This window comes from Xiphias gladius, chromosome 14 (assembly GCF_016859285.1).
Source record: "Xiphias gladius isolate SHS-SW01 ecotype Sanya breed wild chromosome 14, ASM1685928v1, whole genome shotgun sequence".
Classification (NCBI taxonomy): domain Eukaryota; kingdom Metazoa; phylum Chordata; class Actinopteri; order Istiophoriformes; family Xiphiidae; genus Xiphias; species Xiphias gladius.
The window spans coordinates 10,769,927-10,789,768 of record NC_053413.1 but is presented as its reverse complement, the minus strand read 5'-3'; the positions used below and the strand labels follow the sequence as shown (position 1 = coordinate 10,789,768).

Sequence of the window (19,842 nt, the reverse complement as noted above, 5' to 3'; positions counted from 1 at the left end):
TTTCCTAATTATTTTTAGTAATTTTTTGTTTTTGCCTATCCTCATCGCAGCTAATTTAATCAATTCCTAAATAAATCCATGTGAACATTTTCCAATAGTCCAATATTTATTATTTAACGAAAATTAAAATTAAACATATGATCTTGTGTCAGTGAGAAGAGATGACGGAGTAGAAACATTACTAACATATTCATCTAAAACGTTTGAAGCAACTAAAATCTATTCTGAAAGACATCTTTTTGTTGGACCAAATAAACTGCTTAACATTAAAAAAAACTTTTCTCTACATATATTATTTAAAATAAGAAACCTGACAACATTTCGGTTTAATAAGTTCATATTTAAATTCATTACAAAAAACTTAGCTTTTAGCTAATGAGCCATCAGAGCCGCCCTCTGATTGGCTGAACGTGTCCCATGCGTGTTGTGGTAAACAAAATCTGAGATGCGTGTACATGCGTAGAAGTGGTAATGGAGGATAGTGATCTACTCACAGGGGGCTTAGTTAGCAAGCTGTCTTCTTTCTCTTCTGTCCAGAGCTGCCGTTAGTATTGATTGTGACTTCTCTACAACGCGGGGGACAACTTCTGAATCAACCGAGAGGAGGTGGTAAGTGTTTGCATGTTGAGTAATCTTACGGCCGTCCCAGAATGTTAGCTTCTTTAACTCATAATGCTAATATGATGTCTAAAATAGCCGGAACTGCTCTACCGCTACCGACGATGGTGGGGTTCGGGTGTAGTCTATTTCCTGGGACAGACATCATTGACTTGACGAATGATAGTTTCACTGTTTGTATCACCTGTCAAACTCAACACTTGTTGAACGGCGCTTTTAGGAATAAGTTACCTATAATTTTATAACATACCAAGTCTTATGACGAGAACGTTGATGCTATTTCTGTTCAAGATTGCTAACGGCATACTATACCAATGAGCTGGATAGGATGTATCCTAGCCATGGTGGAATCTTAAGTGCAGGATATAGTCACATCCCATCACGGTATTAGCATGAACTGGTTAGCTAACGGTAACTGTCTTGTGATTTTTGCTTTTTGCTTCGAGATATCATGAAAACACGACGACAAAGTAACTCTCAGTAGTAATATTCACGTTAATTTGCAGTGTCATATTTGTGACCAGAATTAAATGGGACTTGAATACCAGTGCTATGCTATCAGATTAGCTAATGCTCTTCCTTGTGCCACTGCATATTCGCTATCCGAATTAGCTCATGTTTTTTTAGCAAGTTAGCAAATGAGCTAATGTTAGCTAGCTGGGCTTCCACAGTAGGGCCGAATTAAAGAGACGCGGGCTTAACCAATCAGGGGTGGTTAAAGCTTTTCCCAGCTCTGTCCAGGCCAGCCTGTCCCCCGCCATAGTGAGGAAACGTATACAAACGCGTAACATACAACAGTGACATATAATAAAACATATTTAAGTAACACTGTTCACAACCAGCGATATGAAAGACCTAAAATAGTAAGTGTAATTTCATTTGCAATGAAGAAAGGTATAGCAACATGGTTGAGCCCACTATTAGATGTGCTGAGTACTCATCATTCATCACCCAACAGCTACTTTGGAAAATCCTGAAAAAATAATGTGCTGAAAAGTACAGTGTTATATTATTATGTCTACTTAATAAAAAATATTGTTATGATTTTTTTTTTCCTCTCCCCTGCAATTATTTGATAAAGCCACAGAGATGCAGGCCAAAATATGAGAATCAGTTAAAGTTGCTTGGCTATGAGTACAAAATGAATGATGGAATAGTTTTTTTAACACCATAATAATTTCAAATATCACATCTGATCAATTTCCCCATTTACAATGCATAGGCACTGCCACTGAGTTTTGGGATGGCATCAGACGTGGTTTCCCAAAACCATGGTTCCAAGGGAATCATGACTTTTTACCCCACTGCTGAGGAGTTCAAGAACTTCAGTCGCTACATTGCATATATGGAGTCCCAGGGAGCACATAAAGCAGGCCTGGCTAAAGTAAGTACTGAAACAGTACATGTGTTCACACAGGCCACATTAACCACCATTGTAGAGTTTATGGGATTGTATTTATAAGCAGCAAAAAAAAAAAAAAAAAAAATGGTGAGCAAATGTAAAATTAAAAGCAAACAACAGTACAAATACCAATGACAAATTTATGAAGGCTTTCAGACTGTTATGATGTCTTTTATCTTTTTTTTTTCTCAAATTATTTAACAAACATCAGATCATCTGTTTGTTATATTTCATTACACCATATGTTGTGAACATGTGTTCACCAGCTTGTCAGAAAAAAAATACATTCATGCTGCCAAAGCTTTGCTGGTGATTGATCTTAATAACAAATAGTGTTAAGAAAACAGAGTAACTCACAGTCACCTTTCCTCCTACAAGATTGTCCCACCAAAGGAATGGAAGCCTAGAGGATCTTATGATGATATAGACGATTTGGTGATACCTGCACCCATCCAGCAGGTGGTGACTGGCCAGTCTGGCCTTTTTACACAGTACAACATTCAGAAGAAGTCCATGACCGTCAGAGAGTTCCGCAAGGTTTCCAACAGTGACAAGTGAGAAGTGCAGAAATAAGACATTTGAGCCTTAAATTTTTTGTTCAGTTATTGGAAAATCTGTTTCATTTGCCGTTGAATACCGTCAAGTGCATTTTTAACCATCTGATACTGAAAGTTCATTTACGGTTTTTGAACTAAGTAACTGTTGCTAATCCCTTTTCTAGATTCTGTAGTCCACATTACGATGACTTTGAGGAGCTGGAAAGGAAGTACTGGAAGAATGTGACATTTAACCCCCCCATATATGGAGCAGATGTTAATGGAACCCTGTATGACCCTGTGAGTTGACATTTCTTGGAAGGTGCCGGCTATGTACCTGTTGACCTGATACACACAGGATGCTGATAACATTACCGTATATTGGTGTTTATCACTGTGTCACATCTCATGTGTTGATCATATATTATTTGCTTTATTCGTACAGGAAGTCAAAGAGTGGAACATTTGCCATCTGGACACCATTTTGGATACCGTTGAACATGAAAGCGGCATAACTATTGAAGGTGTAAATACACCCTACTTGTATTTTGGCATGTGGAAGACCACCTTTGCATGGCACACTGAGGACATGGACCTCTACAGTATCAACTACTTGCACTTTGGAGAGCCCAAATCATGGTAAAGACACAAAATGTTGTTTTCTTGATCAGATGCAGAAGTAAAGCTTTTAATTCTCACACATTCTTCTGCAAATAATATGAAACTGGTTTCCAACTTCTGCTTGAAACCTATGGTATTGCAGTAAAGGATGTCTGCTGTTAGGTCTATACAAAACCTTCTCTGCCACATCGAAATGGATGTCATTCACATAAGTAAAGACCCTTTAACAACCAAAAGGCAGGCCTCCTATTTCATAACAGTGACAGCACATCATTGATGCAGCAGGGGATCCTATCCAGGAATATTTTGGTTTAAAAAACAAAACAAAAAAAATGTGTAGTGAGTTCAAAAATCTGGCCCTCATTCTTTTTCCATAGGGTAATGCAAAATCATCTGACAACACACCTTAGTAGCCAATCAAATCTACATACTGAGTAGAACCATTGTGCAGTTGTCAGTCTGAAGTCCTCTAGTCAGTCAACTGCCACAACTACATTGCAAGATCTAAAATCTTTTAGGCCTAAAGGAAAATGTACACAATTTCATGCCCTTACGTAACATACAATGGATAGACCATAGTTATCCCTTCAGATACTAGGCTCACCATAAGTTCTGTCATTTAAACATTGTTACACTGTTTGTACAGTCAAGCTGCATAGATGGTATCTGTTGTATTTTTATCTATGATGTATGTAATGTCTGGCTGAAAAGACTTAAAGTAAACAATATCTGGATGCAGATGGATACACACACAATGCACTATATCAGTTTACGGTGAATGAAAACAGTCATTGACTGTCTGCAGGTACTGCGTTCCTCCAGAGCATGGGAAAAGATTGGAGCGTCTGGCTAAAGGTAGGAGAGCAGTGGAATATTTTCTGTAGGTGTTTACAGAACTATCCTGAGCTTTGGAACCGCCAAGTTATTTATATCAATGCAACATCTATTTACACTTTCTTCTTCTAGGGTTTTTCCCTGGTAGTGCCCAAAATTGTGAGGCCTTTTTGAGGCACAAGATGACTCTCATCTCTCCCTCTATCCTTAAGAAATACGGCATTCCATTTGAAAAGGTATGGGAAGAGTATCTGTTTATTTGAATTTCAAACATGGGATCTCTATTTATGAACACCACACAAGCAAAATATATAAACTGCAGTTACTAATTATTTTATTACCTCTTCCTAAGATTACTCAGGAGGCTGGTGAGTTCATGGTAACTTTCCCCTACGCCTATCATGCTGGTTTCAACCACGGCTTTAACTGTGCCGAGTCCACTAACTTTGCCACAGAGAGATGGATCGAATACGGCAAGCAAGCAGTTTTGGTGAGGACTGCCAAATGACACCACAAGAAACCATACTTTACTTAATTTGAATCAGATTTTTATGTTCCGAGTAAGAATGGAAAATTTGTATTTATATAATCAACTTTATATCAATTTTGCCTTTACCTCCTTTAGTGCTCATGCCGTAAGGACATGGTGAAGATTTCAATGGACGTATTTGTGAAGAAATTCCAGCCGGATCGCTATGAACAGTGGCTCTCAGGGCGAGATATGGTACCCATTGACCACTCACGGCCCACCCCAGAGGCAAAGGAGTTCCTGGGGGACTCTTTCAATGACATCACCAGCAACAGTAACAGTTCCTCCGTGGAGAGCTGTGGGGAGGACGGAGAGCGAAAGAGGTGGGTCATTTACTGCAGACAAGAATGTATATAGGCATTCTTTTTTTTTTTTTTTTTTTTTTGTGGTTTACACAGGGAAATGTAGTACATGCTTAGGGAGATTCAGTACTCTTGTTCTTTTTTTTTTTTTTTTTTGTGCGCTTCTTGTTGGGAATACCTGTGAGTATGTCAGCCACGGAAAGTCCTGTGACATCACGTGGCTGGCGATCATCATCCCTATGACCTTGTCTGTATGCCTTTGTTACTCTCTTGTCTTGCTTCAGTGTAACTGCACCACGTTTCCCACTGTGGTAGAGCAATGGAAAGAATATAACCAGGCCTCGGATAGATTTAATTTGTAGCTAACAGAAATTCACAAATCCTTTATAACATTTAGGAGTTGCTCTTTTCCTTCAGCAGTTCAGAGTATTGGTCAGTATTCCTAATGAAGTCAAAACCATGAGCTCAAGTTAAGGCAAACATTTGACAGCAGTTTACATCTCCTGTAAATAACACGGCCATAAGTAGTACAAAATAGGCATGGTTGGTATCTACTATCTGGTTCCATTTTCCAAAAGAAGTATTACATTTGTTTTATATATTATTGAATTATATATTCATTCATCCATATTGGACTAAAAAGAATCTATCAACCTCGATACTATAGAACAGATGACAATGTAAAGAAATCTACATAAAAGCTAGTTATTCCATATAAAGTATACAATTGCTAAGTGCTAGTTACTGTTAGATTAAAGACCCAAATTATAGCAGAGTGATTTTAGCAGTACTTACTCTAGGCAAAATAAATCACTGCTATTATTTATTAATAGTATCTAATACCACTAGGATATATTAATGTACTTTTCCAGGAATGCTCTGCTCTACACTCATGCCAACTGTCATAGAGCAGGGGCAGAACCAGTAATGTTTAAATAGGGAGATAACAGGGCACATATTGAGTCAGTCTCTTTAGAAAAGCATTCCTAGTGTTGCATTTGGTTGTACACATGAAAAGTGCCACAAATAGTTATGTAAGAAATGAAAAAAGAGAGCTAGAGAGAAGTTCAAACCCATTGTACCTCCACACAGCTGGCCAATCACAGCATGAAGTGGGTGTGATTTTTTTATTTTTTATTTTATTTATTTATTTTTTTTGTTTCAGAAAGTTACAGAAATGGTCGGACACAGCCCCCCCAATCCGACATTGAAAAGGGGTAGGGGCAGGGGTTTTTCAAAGCTCCTCGACCATCTGACAAGCAGTTCTGATGGAGTATACTGGCTCCTTTTGACACATTAGCAGCTGAAAGCTGCTCAGTACAACCACAGTCTTCTCAATAGGCCACTGCAAAGGTTCACTCGAGCAGGTTAAGTGCCCTGCTGAAGGGCACTCAAACGATTCAGCACTATGGTAATTTTTGAAGCAGTAGTTTCCGTGCTGTAATGAATTCTAGTATATTAACAAAAGGTAAGTAATGGTTCAGTAGAGATGCACTTGTCCTTTTCTGTTCTGATACAAATTCTGATACCTCATCTCAGGGTATCTGCCAGTACCAATGCTTTCATTCCCAATTTGAAAATCTGTTTATCTCATTGCGTAGAACTTATTTGGTGCATTTGTATCAAAGGTAACACAAGGCTAGGGATTGCACAAGAAACTTAGTCTGCAGCCCACTTTTATGAATATAACTTTATAATGACATTGACAAAGGAACTGCATTTAATTTCCGTTCAGATCCGCTTGACGTGGTCAGTATGGGGTGTGATAAAAATCTGGCAGATCAGACTAGTGCGTTACTACCTTTCACAGTTTTGATTGACAAAAATGGCAATGAAGATCATCCCAAATTGATTAATGCAAACCAGACAGTTTTAGTGATTAATTCAATTAGATAAATCAGAAGCATTCTGTTTTTTGATATCTATGAGATAAATTTCAACTGATTCCTAATATTTTAGGATGAAATGTCTGTTGCTGAATGTCAGTATGTCAGAGCTTTGTGTTGAGCGAACACTGCTTAAATTCCAGCAGATGGCAGTCACAACTTGTCAGATAGTCCAAAAGACTTAAAAATGTCACATGTCAACAAGATCCGTGGCTTATATTTAATAAATAAAGCGTTTGTAAGCCTTTCACATCAGTGCCAGTCATAGTGGATGTGATTGTGAGTTCCCTGATTCTAGGTTTGGGTGGAGGGGTTGAATTTGGTATTCAAACCGCACTTTCTTCTAGTGACGATAGTAAGCCACATGCTGTAATCACCACGCAGCTGCTGGATGACATTGGCCAATTTACGGTTATAGAACTAGGGAGGGGAATTCCATTTAGTATTATTGATGTTTAAATGGCAGTTGTGTGGAGTGAACTTAATTAAAAAAAACAGCACAGAGACACAGCAGAACTGTTTTGGAGGGTAGCTTCTCTATATTTTTAATTTTTACTTCCGTTTTAAGTTTCACTTTAGTTTTGGTGAGGTGCATGTTTTAATTAGGTTTTTTTATTTTCTAAGTGGTATTTATAATAGATTTCCACCTTGCTTTGCCAGTGTGCGATTTTTAGTTGACAAGAAAAACAAAGGCAAAAACCTCCCAGCAAACTAGGCAAAAGTGAAAGAGCAACCAAAAGAAGAATATTAATAAAAACATTTCCAATCCATAATTGTTGACATGTAGGGTTGGGGCATGGCGCATCTAGTCACATTCAATACCATCTGTCCTTTGAAAAATTTGATCATTATTGTGTTTTCATAGTAGATACAATGAAAGGCATTTTCTATGAACAAACATGCCTTTTTGTTAATGTATGTAACCTACTGTAAGTGAATGTACAGTTTCCTCATGTGACTTTGGTCTTCTGTGCTCTACTGTTTTCAATCCACTGCCTCATGTCTTCATTTGGTAAACCCTCAGTACTACGCAGAGGATAGAGACCAAGAGACACAGGGTGTGCTTGGAGGTGCCTGAGGAGGTTGTTCTTAAGGATGAGGATGAGGAAGACGAGGAGCAGTATGGGAAGCGCCCCAGGCTAAGCCTTATACCGCCACGTATTACGTCACAAGATGGCAGGAGAAATAAAGGTATTATTAACTGTGCATCATATTAATGATTTCCTATAAGGCATTTACATAATATTTAGGCTTTGTCTGAAATCAATTCCTATGTACTATGTAGTGCACTAAATTTACTGGGTATCCGAATACTGAGTGTGTAAATGTATCCACTATATAGTGATCCCAAGTTTCATAACAAGTTTCAGACACAACTTTGGTTTGTGGTGAAAGAAAATTTAGATGAATGAAAGTACATTTTTCACCCTCACTTCCTAAACGGACTTCTGATTTTAATTTACAGGCCCACCAAAATTGGTTGTTACGCCGACCAAGCTCACTTTAATGGACCCTTTTCACAGGGGCTTGACCCAAAGTAACAGTGATGGAGGCCGCCCCCCACATTATACCAAGACTCGTGCACCTGCGATCTCGTCTCAGTCCCAGGCCAGAAATGGACATCTATCGGTTTCAGTGGCACCTACATGGACCGAAGCCACAGCTCAGCCTGCCCGCAAAATGGGGGTAGCCAGCCTGCTCTTCCACAGGACACTGAGTCCAAAAGACACTCTTCAGGTGCACAGCTACACTCTAGAAAAGCAGCGGCAACCTCACACACAGCTCCAGGTGCACAGCTATGCCAGAGAGCATCAACCCCGTCATCTCCAGCACAAAACCTATACACCGTCTCACACAGAGGTTCAGTCTTCATCTCAGGCACCAAGCTGTGAAAGAACAGAGCCACAGCCAGAATCTAAAATACTTCCTACCAAAGTAGCACCATATGAATCAGAAGTACAGAGTCCTGTGGAGCAGGACCAAGAGAAGGACAAACCTGAGATGTCAACATCCGTTGAGGCTCAGGCTGAAGTTGAGAAGCCTGAAGTTGAGCCCACCAGCAAGTCTGCTTCCTTCCAGAATAAACCACAACCTAAAGAGCTGAGCAATATAGAGATAGAAGCTCCCAAGAACAACAAGCGAAAGGTCAGTGTTATTACTTAACTAGATTTTCTAATAGACTCGCATCAAAAATGCTACAGACAAAGATGTCACAGTCACAGTCAAAATGCAATCCATTGTTGGCTCTCTGTGGCTCTGTGCACAGTGGCTCATGCATGTTTTAGCACAGATTATGGTGTATGGTGCAGGCATTGTCCTTTCAGTCGAGCTAAAACTGCTGTTAGCCATCTCTTTGCTTTGTAGTACAGATGTGTATGTCGGTACTAAAGAAAAAAAACAGCAACAAAACTTTTTGGTGGCTCTGTACTGCTGCATTTTCCTTGCATGATGTTGGCATACTAACCTCTTCGAATTCAGCATCATTACTAATTATTGCTAACCAAACGATTCTTGATGATCTCTTTGATAGTGGCAGAATAGAGCTTATCAGGCAATATTCTAAGATGAACCATGAACTTTCAATGTAATTCATGCTGTCCAAACTACAGAGTAACCAATGCCCCCTTGCGGATAGTGGCATTGTCATCCTGAAAGACACCATTCCTGTCAAGAAACCAAATCACAATGAGGTGAAGGTGATCGCTCAGAAACATCACGTAAGTAGCTACTAGCTGTGATCAAATTCTCAAAGGGTTGATTGGACCTAATGCGTAACAGGAAATGTATGCATACCAGTACAGAGCTCCCAGTAGGCCTCAAAATAGGGAAACTTCATGGCAGCTGATGTTAAGTTCATTGCTATAGAGACAGTATCATTTCGTGTTTTGAATTTTTGTCTTGTTATACACTTGTTGCTCCAGCCGGTATCAGAAGAGCAGTCATACTGTAAGTCAGTGGTGAAGAAGCAGCAGCAGCAGCAGCAGCAGCAGCAGCAGGAACAGCTCCGTAAGCTACCTCGCCACCACCCTCTAATCAGAGAGGTGCACAGTGACGATGGTAAGCACAACATTGTTCCTCTGTATTACTTTAAAATTTATAGTTCATTTGCTTAATGCAATACTAAAATTTTGAGTGCTGGTTTGCTAAGCATTGTGTATTTCAGGATGTCAGGTCCTGACCCCATTCTGTTCTAGTTCCAATATTAATAGCAATGTTTCCCTTCGACCTCGCCTCTTCTCTCATATGTAGATGTATATGTAGATGTGGAGGTCGAACAAGAGGAGAAAGAAGAGTGGGCGAAGCCGCTAACCCAGCTGTGGCAGTGTCGGCCATATAACCCTCAGGCAGAGAGGGAGTACAACAAGAACATGGGCCAGCAGGCCCCCTACTGCTCCATCTGCCTGATCTTCCATACTTACCATCAAGTGAGAACTACAAGCATTGTATACCTTCATAAGCTAGTTTAGTTGTTTAATTGTCTTATTACCACCCTTTCATATTAGTATTCAGTGGACAGTCATCGTTTATCAATTCTGGCATTTATGGCAATCAACCTTTTGAAGCAGAAATGTGTTGAAGCATCAAAAGAAAACATCCATATAATGGATGTATGAAATAATGTGTTAACAAGCCTCTGGACTTTTCCTTTCCCCCTCAAGTCCGAGTCCAGTAGTGGGACTTCCAGCGTGACGGTGGTGAACTCTCCTGGGGGCCGCCAGTGGTCCAAACCACTCATCCCTGAAATGTGTTTCAACACCCAAACCAGCAAGATAAATGATAGCGGGGAGGGACAGCTGTCCAACCCTCATGTAGCAGAGGATGGGACCAGCCGGCTAGTCAGTTGTGCTCAGTGCTGTGTCCGAGTACACACCAGTAAGTCCCTTTTTATGTCATTGAAAGGTATCTAATAAAGTATGCATGGGATTACTTGAGGGATTGTAAAATTAAATATATCTTACATATAGTACATTCAAATCCTTTTGTTATTCTTCAGAGACCACCACTCAATGGTTATTCTTAAAGCCTATGTGAAATAAATTGTTTTGCTGAATGAAGTGCTAATAGTTAAGTCAAAGTTGACTTTTTTTCTTTTTTTAATTGTTTTAAATATCTTTTTCCGAAAATGTTTCATGTCCATGCAATCATTTCATGGCCTGTTCATTTAATAGTCCAATCAGTTCTCTTCCATTCTGAAATTATTTCCCGTTACACAAACACACACACCGAATGGTCAGTCCCAGAACATCACTGTCTCATTCCAAGTTCCCCTTGGAGTCATGGGCACGAGTCAGTGTTTTGACCACAGATTATTGTATGATCCAAATGTTTATAGTTAAAGTCATGTTCTCATAAAATAACAATAGGCATGGGGATTTAAAAAACAGGGTTACAGGTGATTTAAAAAAAAAAAAAAAATCCAATTATTTTTGAATAATCAGCCCGACAATGCTGATAACCAAGCTGTGAAATGAATCATCAGTAAACTGAATGTGTGACATGTTCATTTCTGTTCCTGTTCCTGTTCAGGTTGCTATGGGGTGTCTGGTGATGAAGCGGAGCTAGACGACTGGCTGTGTGCCCGCTGTGAGGCTGATGCTATCACCGAGGTCAGTTAATTGGGCCGGGACACCTATGGCAGATAGTCATTATTTCGAGACAGATCATTTATGCTGCTCATCATGTTGATAACATACAAAACCACAAATACAGGAACATCTGGTGACTGTTCAGTAATGTCAGGAACGTCAGTGTCACAGTCAGCAAGTCCACAATCATCGATTATGATCAAGTGTAAGCAGCAGAAAAGCCCAGAGAGATGCAATTAGTGCAACAATGTTTTAGTTTTGTTTCTGTAAAAATAACACTCTTCTTGATGTTGAAACTAATGCTCTGTCCTCACATGTGTGATGTCTGCAGGTGTTCCTTTTTCTGGTTAAAGCTAAATGCAGTCAAACAAAGATGGTCTGGGAGCAGCCTAGAATGAAAACCACATTTTGGCACATGGTGTAACATTAAGGTTTTCATAGTGAAGGAACACCTGTTTTCACAACTCACTTAACTGGTGCCAAAGGCTGAAAGTCACTGTGACCAGTATGTAATAACATAAGAAAAACTTGGAAGTTTTCAAAATTTAAGTGCTGCTGCAGCTAAGACCTTAGTGGCACTTACGCATAATGTAAACTATCATGCACTACACCAGCGCCACAAAGTTGTTGTGGACAGCCACAGCAGCCCTGCTTTTATCACAATTAAATAAACTTGGCTCTCTGTGCTACCGCTTCCTTTGCTCTTAGACGGTGAGAGTGTTCAATTTCTTTGTTCGTTTTTGTTTGGGGAATTTTTTTCCCCCAACTTTGTTGATAAACTTTATCGTTAAATTTCCTTTTGGTTTAAGCATTCCTGTCTGCTCAGAACAATAGATGAGACATTCTGGGAATTTGGCCCAGTATTGACACAAGCACCTGACCACCAGTGGGCAATGCTCCACTGTATAGTTCATTGTGACACCTCAAAGGACTTTGATTTCATACTGTTTTATTAGAATATCTAATGCCACAGATGTTCTCAAAGGAACTTTAGCAATTCACGTTAATAATGTGGTTAAGAACTTCATTGGTGCTCAACATGACCCCCCCCCGTTTTTGTGAGCAGTCATGTGATATACTGAGTCAATCGACTTTCTTTAAGGGTTTCCGTAATATTTCTTACATTTTCCTGTAGTGTTCTATGTAATATCTGTGGAGAAAGGCATGTCAGACTGGAACTGTTGCGACAGGTCTAAATGCTGTTGTCAGTCAACATTGGCACTTTTTAAGTGAGGTGAACTTGAAAAATGTTACTGATACAGAGGCAAAGGGGCTATTTTCTTCAATCTACACCTGCTCCTACTAATGTTCCTCTTACCTGTTGGCTGCTGTGTATTTACAAGTGCCACTCTGTGGTTCACTAGAAAATGCAGTGAGGCGTTCTGACAGCTGCCATCCCAGTTGTGCAGTGGATTACAAAAAGCAAAGAACTGAGCGTTATATGGCTGATATCTATCCATGTGATCCAACAGAGGAGACTGTGTTATCCCTAGTTTAAGCTATAAATGACATACATCAGAACATCGTATATCCAAACATCCAGATTTAGATGTGATAAGATAAAGAGGTCAGCTGACAGAGATAATATTTTTCAAAATAACAGACAATGTTGTGTGTTTCTTCCTGTAGGACTGCTGTCTGTGTTCCCTTAGAGGTGGTGCTCTGCAGAGAGCCAACAATGACAAGTAGGTAATACAGCAGACAATAGTGCTTCCACCATAAAGCAGAAAATATGTATGACTTAATTCTTTTTTGTTACTTTGACTAGTGCAGCATGAGGGTACCACTCAAGACGTACTGTTTTCTAGGATATTCAAGTGCCCTTAATCTTCTTTTTGATCATGGGATCTTTTTAAGAAGTAGAATGTAGAAAAAACCTCTTTTCAGCTTGAGAAATTTTACCCAGTGTCACATCGCCGTTTTCTAAGAAAATATGAGCCCGTTCCTTTAAATTAGAACATCGTCATGGTCACAGCGAAAAATGTATTAAAGTAATGGCAAGAGAAAGTATTCAACATGGATTTATGATGTTTACAAAACAGCCCGGCTATAGTGTGTCTGTCTGGTTGGTACACGCCAGATTGCTACCCGTGGCCACCATTCACCGTCCTTTGACCACATTAAGTCTGCCTGTTTCTTCAGTCTGGTACTGCTGAAATCCATCTGGCGGATCAAGCCCCTTAAGCTAAATGCACTTTTTAATTAGAACATGTACACAAATACACACACACACACACACACACACACACACACACACACATCGTTTAGAACAGTGAGGGGTGCACTGGGTTAATAATAATCATAATCATAATCATAATAATCATCATAATAATACCCTACATCATATTATCATTATCAATGTTTTAAGATACTACAGGCTGGACTATAGTAAACTATATACTAGTTTTTACCTTTTTTCCACGTGTTATATTTGGGGTTTATTTAAATATTGTTAAGTAATTGTATCAGAGATGGGACAAATGATCGAACTTGTAGATATCTGTTACAACACGAAATGTATTGAAAAAGTCAAATTTCTCAACCACAGCTCAGTCTCTTTCAGCGAATGGAATTTGCTCAGTTATCATAGAGATTTGTAGCTATCTAACCCGTATCTTTCTAAGTGGAATTTGAGTTGAATTCATATTTTGTCAAACTAAGTTTCCAAGGTCTTGATTTTAAGGGATTCTATATTGTGTTTGGGAAAACTTGAGGGTTTTTTTTCACAATTTTCTAAACACTTAGGCTGATTTAACTCAAAATAAAACATGTATTGATAATTTTATCCGTAAATATGTATTTGTTAGTTTGTAATTTTCCCATCCCAAATGAAGTTCAGTAGTGGTCATTGTGGTAATGGTAGTAGTTGATTCTTATAGTTAACTGTATGTACACAATAACACGTTGTCCCAACAGTAGTTGAGGCTGCACATTTAGTTGTTTTAAACATTGTAACCACATTGCTGAATACGTGCTCCAACATTTCCAGAAACATTGCACCCTGGACATGGAACTGTTTGTCCTGAATCTACTTAATGTTTGCCTTTCACACAGGTGGGTTCATGTGCTGTGTGCCATCACCGTGCTGGAAGCTTGCTTTGTCAACATCACTGAGCGGAGCCCCATCGACCTCTCTGCCATACCACTGCCACGGTTCAGACTGGTAAGATTTGTTATGGTTATAGTTGGTGTACATTTGATATGACAGCAGTAATTTAGATAGGGAGATCTTAGGCAAGAAGGAAATTCCTGTTGATTTGATGGGCCAGAATTTCGAAAGGAAACTGTAGTTGCCCTGCCCCTTTGCTCTGTTTCTCTCCTGTTGAAAAGATCTCTGATATATGTGTGATTATATGAATGTGAAAGGGAAAGTGGTCTCAGACTTTTGGAGCCCACTGTTTTATTGACTGATAGTAAATACCGTATTGCTTAGTGTGGTTGCAAGCAGTCTTTTCTAATTGTTACTGGTTTTTGAGTCTCACTCTTTATGTCTTTCTGCCTTTTCTCATTTCATTATGAGTCAGTTCTGTTTTTCCAATGCCAAGCACCGTTGATCCATATGCTGACTGGGTTCTTGGTAAACAGGATTGCGCCCTGAAGGCATCTGTTTGTGTTTCTCACTGAGGAAACACATTTCTCTTAGTGAAAGCGGTTTGATGCCTGTTTTTTGTCCCTACTCAGTTTCACTTCCCATTCTGACCCATGGATGTTTCTCATTAATACTAGGGAAAAAGTAAAAAAAAAAAAAAAAGAAAATCCCTAATGCACATAAAGAAACTGAATAATTATCAGCCATTATTAAACTAAAGTTTGGACTTGAAAATGTGAAAGGCTGTGACAGTACATGCTTAACATCTATCTTGTGTATGAGTCACGTACAAATGGTTAACTGAAAGTAATGCGGGACTTATTTCACAATAGTTGTCCTTGCTTCCATTGTTATAGGTCCTGAGCTCAGTGGAGCCTTTCTGACTTGGTCAGCTTCTAAATAAGCACATATGGTGTCAGAACCCAATCAAAAGGAAGTTGGGTAATTTCCCCTCTAACATATTTGTTCCACTTCAGGACTGGGTCTGCCTGTTTTTACTCCCTTTGATAACTTTTTTTGGTTGTCCTCACTCTCATCCTCCTCTACTTGGCTTGTTTCCTTTCTCCTCCTTTCCTTCCGCTGTATTTCCTTTACTTCAACCTGCTAACTTTTTCTCTTGACCCCCATTCTCCCTCCACGCCTGTGTCTTTGTCACTCTGGTAGAAGTGCGTGTACTGCAGGAAACGGATGAAGAGGGAAGTGACGGGCTGCTGTGTCCAGTGCTCCCACGGGCGATGCTCCACGGCATTTCACCCCACCTGCGCTCAGGCAGCTGGTATCCTCATGCACCCAGATGATTGGCCGTTTGTAGTCTTCATCACCTGCCACAGACACAGAACCCCCATCATACCTGAGGTAACATAGCAGAAATGCAGTCTGGCCAATAGTAATGAATTAGGTACAAAATGTCACTGAACAATTTTTACATCAATTATTTTGTTTGTTTACATTTTTCATACAAACTCCCCTGTTGCTCTGTGTCTAATCTCACTGTTTAGCTCAGATTAGGTTGTTTACATGAAAGGGAAGCTGAAAATTCAATACTGTAATGACTCATTTTCCCACATGCACTTTATCTGTTTTGAGAACTGACATGTATGTTGTGGGAAACAGCCAAGTTAATCCTATCTTAAGTTTTGGGAGTGCTTTTTGCTGCCAGAAAACTTCTTTTGTTTTTGTTTTTTCTTTTGAAAGCACCTCCCTTTTGATTTGTCTTCTGGATGCTCCGTTAATATTTTATTCAACAAAGGTTGAACATACTGCTGCATGTAAACACAGCCTTAAGACTTTACTTCAGGGTTTCTAAGTTCCCCGTTGTAAAGAGTGTTTTCTTACATGGAAGTTGGAGTTCACTAATTTTTAGACACACCTAAAATTGCCTGAATATATCCTTACACAATTTTCCAGTAACCTCAAGTATCAGAGAGGTTTTCTTGATTATGTAATAAGGTTGTAAAACTATGTCATTTTCCATCTTTTTGTGTTCATTGGCAGTTAAATCACTTTTACCATTGTAATTGAACCTTGGACTGTGCTATCAGGTGATTGTGCCCTTAAGAAAACATTAGACTCATTTCCAGTCACATTTGAAGTTAAATATATAAATATATTTGTCCATTTCATAAAATGGATAAATGCACTTATCTTGATGCTAATATCGCTTTCTATTAGGATTTTTGTACCAAGATACTGGTTTCGTTGGCCGTGCAGCACGGTAATAGTTGGGGAAACTGCTTTTTCAGCTGTCAAACTGCCGCAGGGATTCTTACTTGGGTCCATGTTCATGCTGCTTTGATTCACTAATTGTGGGAGACGGACATCTGTTTACTCCTGTCAAGAGACAGTCAGTGACAAAATTCACGTTCACTGAATGCAGATGAACTTGCTGTGAAGGTTTTCTCTCTGCTGTTGTGGTTTGAGCTTTGACAACAAGTCTGGTCTTATTTCTGTAGTTCCTCAGCTGTGATACTCAAGTGTATTTTGTTCCATGAAGCAGAGAGAGCAGCATAATTTCTTGGCTATACATTACTGCGTAAATATTACCTTAGCCACTACAAGAGACCAATCCTCGCTGACGTTATGCTGCTTGTATACTACAAACACTGTCTTGTCTTTCCTGCGGCATAAAACAATGTGTGGTCATAAGCATTCAATACTAACACTAAGTTTCTGTCCCTTAGCGCAACAAGGCGTCCATGCAGGAATTGTCAGTGGGGCAGAGGGTGATCTGTAAATACAAAAACGGCCGTTACTACCACAGTGAGGTGGTAGAACTGACCACAGCCACCTTCTATGAGGTGGTCTTCGATGACGGGTCCTACAGCGACAACCTTTTCCCTGAGGACATCGAGGTTAATAGAATTGCTTTCAAACATCATTAAAATTTTCATTTGTAAACTGTTACATAGTGTAGTGACTCCCAGATAGACTCCACTGACAGATGTAAACCAAGGCAGCTAAATTTTCCTGCTCATTGTCCTTTTCAGATAAGTTTCCCTATATAATGCTTAGCCTGATTGATGTTTGCAGAACCGTGACTGCGTCCGTCTTGGCCCACCCGCCGAAGGTGATGCCGTTCAAGTGAGGTGGACAGATGGGTTGATATATGGAGCCAAATTTGTAGCATCACACTCCATCCCCATGTACCTGGTAAACCCCCCCCCAAAATGTTCTGACTGTTATGTCTCACTGGGTCTTACATGCATGTACTGTATCGAAAAGGCTTGTTCAGTTTGTCAAAACCACATCAGATTATGTTCCTCAACCTCAAAATGTGGGTGGCTTGTGTGATTAAAGGTAAAATATAGGGACATGCTTAAAAATAGATGTTTTCTCATCAATATGTGATATATAAAAGTGAAGTGTTTTAATGTGTTCTGCTTTTTTTTATGCAGTTTCTCCTCTAATTATGTTGTGGTCTATTAGAGAGAAATTATGATGCAGCACAACTGCATGCATACAATATTACTATGGTTTTACTACCCAGTTTATTTACCTGTATAAAGAAAATAACTTCAGCATGTAAATAAAGTGCTTAAATTGCTATGTAATAAAATAACTGTTTGAAGCAGCACTTGTTTAAATACATGATGGGGAATTAAATTTTCATGCACATTTTTTGTACATTAATGATTTAACTTAGATATTTATGTGTGTGTGCATATTCAGGTGGAGTTTGAGGATGGATCACAAATCACTGTCAAGCGAGAAGACATCTACACTCTAGATGAGGATCTGCCCAAACGAGTCAAGTCACGAATGGTAACTTAAAATCCCCCTTTTTATGCAAAGAAAAAGTGTTATGAGGTGTGACTTTTTTAACATGGGTTGTTATATGATTGAGATCTGTAGCATCAGCAAGCACTCATTTTTATACCTGATTCTGTGTTTGGTCCTCAGTCCGTGGCGTCAGACATGCGTTTTGAGCTCTTCGCACAGAACGATGTCAAACAGAACTCCAAAAGGCAGCGGGTCATCAACTCTCGATACAGAGAGGACTACATCGAGCCCGTCATTTACCGAGCTATCATGGAGTAACGTCCATTTCTTTCTCCTCCTGTTCTCCACCACTCCTTCCCCACTTCATCAACTCACCGCAGAGAGCTCCAAGTCTTCTTAGTTTCTGGTTATTGCTGATAGGAACGACCACCCTATCATTCTCCTCCTCCTCCTCTTTTTTCTCTTCTTCCATGGCCTGTCGGGCTACATATTTATGAACTACGGCTGGGACTTTAAATGACTTGTGTGCATTGAATAAATATTCTCAGAACTCCCTTTGCCATCGCACTCTGTAGATTATGTTTTCTTCTTCCATTTCATTTTGTTTTTTCTTTTTCTCAGGAAGAAGCCATCAATGAATAATTAAATATGGAAAAGGTTGGACTATCTAACTGGGGCAAGATGTTTTCTTTTATTCTATCACCACATTTAGCAGCTATCAAGTAAACACAACTTTACACAATATACAATGGCCTGTTTTTCCAGTAGTGATATTTCTTCTATAAATTACCTTTTGCTCTTGACTTAGTTATTTTCATAATAATTTATCATTGTATATTTACAGTGCTTGGTAACAAGGTTTTAAAGGAAGTGTGATCTTGGGTTAGTTTTTGTTTTTTTAAAATTTTTTTTTTTAACACCCATGAAGTTAAAGAGAGGCAGAACGGTACACTTTGAATCAGCTTTTGATTACAATAAAAATTTGACTCACCATTTTGATTAAGAAAGAACTGGGTTAAGTTATAACCCAAAGAAATGAAACAAAATCATGTGTCAAAATCACTTTTTGACACAAAGTTAGGTTGTACAGGTCACTTCATGCATTGCATTGCATTACATGTTTTGAAAGCATGTCTTCTCACAGGAGTGACCGCATCCGTCTACTGTGAAGATGGAAGAAAACTGTACGTGTTGTAGTGGCCCAAGCCTTACATTTGAAAGGGCCAAGCGTACTATTGTTTTTCTAAAGCTTAAGGTTTATTATAACTATTGTAATTAATGTTGTTATTACACTTTATTTATGCGAGTGCATTACATTTGAGAACAAAGCTATTTTTGTCATGCCCTTTTCACAATCTGTAGAAAAACTCAGATGTATTTATATTTATTATATTGATAGGTTTTCAGACATCCTGTTTAAATTTTTTAGTTTCCTTCAATGGAATTAAAGGTGTTAATGATCTGGCTCAAGTCCCTCTAAGCAAAAGCACTTCTTGTAACTTCCTGCCACGGGACTTTTTTTTTTTTTTTTTTTTTTTAAAAGCATTTTCTAGACAAATGGCCTCCACATAGTTTAGAATTTGTGTGTGTGTTTCTGATAAAAGCTAGCTCTAGAGATGAACATTGTGATCAGGTTACAGTTTGATCCCAAATAAACAAACCCGTTGTAAGAGGATAATTTGCAGACTTGAGCAGGTTTTCTTTTATGTTGATTCCCTTG

General features: G+C 39.1%; 1 protein-coding gene across 2 annotated transcripts; it reads left to right on the top strand.

Annotated features, from left to right (window-relative positions):
* The first annotated feature begins 408 nt into the window (after nt 1-408).
* On the top strand, nt 409-18,793 carry LOC120798838 (lysine-specific demethylase 4A-like). 2 transcript variants are annotated; one of them, XM_040143565.1, is made up of 23 exons: nt 409-609; nt 1,841-2,002; nt 2,399-2,574; nt 2,742-2,856; nt 3,002-3,195; nt 3,983-4,032; nt 4,144-4,247; nt 4,364-4,501; nt 4,637-4,863; nt 7,753-7,919; nt 8,194-8,873; nt 9,338-9,445; nt 9,650-9,785; nt 9,978-10,153; nt 10,388-10,601; nt 11,256-11,335; nt 12,944-12,999; nt 14,369-14,477; nt 15,567-15,758; nt 17,084-17,254; nt 17,433-17,552; nt 18,072-18,164; nt 18,303-18,793. In XM_040143565.1, the coding sequence occupies exons 2-23, from the start codon at nt 1,862-1,864 to the stop codon at nt 18,438-18,440; spliced, it is 3,585 nt and encodes a 1,194-aa protein (XP_039999499.1). In that variant the 5' UTR covers nt 409-609; nt 1,841-1,861; the 3' UTR covers nt 18,441-18,793. The 2 variants fall into 2 exon arrangements, with proteins under 2 accessions (XP_039999499.1, XP_039999500.1); XM_040143566.1 differs by lacking the exon at nt 9,338-9,445 and having other exon boundaries at nt 410-609.
* The last annotated feature ends 1,049 nt before the right edge of the window (nt 18,794-19,842 follow it).

What these genes read in the sequence shown, in the direction of transcription:
- LOC120798838 (XM_040143565.1), top strand. Translation starts at nt 1,862, where the DNA reads ATGGCATCAGACGTGGTTTCCCAAAACCATGGTTCCAAGGGAATCATG. An exon ending in TCTTCCATACTTACCATCAA is followed by an intron (nt 10,154 to 10,387) that starts GTGAGAACTACA and finishes TTCCCCCTCAAG; the next exon opens with TCCGAGTCCAGTAGTGGGAC. An exon ending in ACTCCATCCCCATGTACCTG is followed by an intron (nt 17,553 to 18,071) that starts GTAAACCCCCCC and finishes GTGCATATTCAG; the next exon opens with GTGGAGTTTGAGGATGGATC.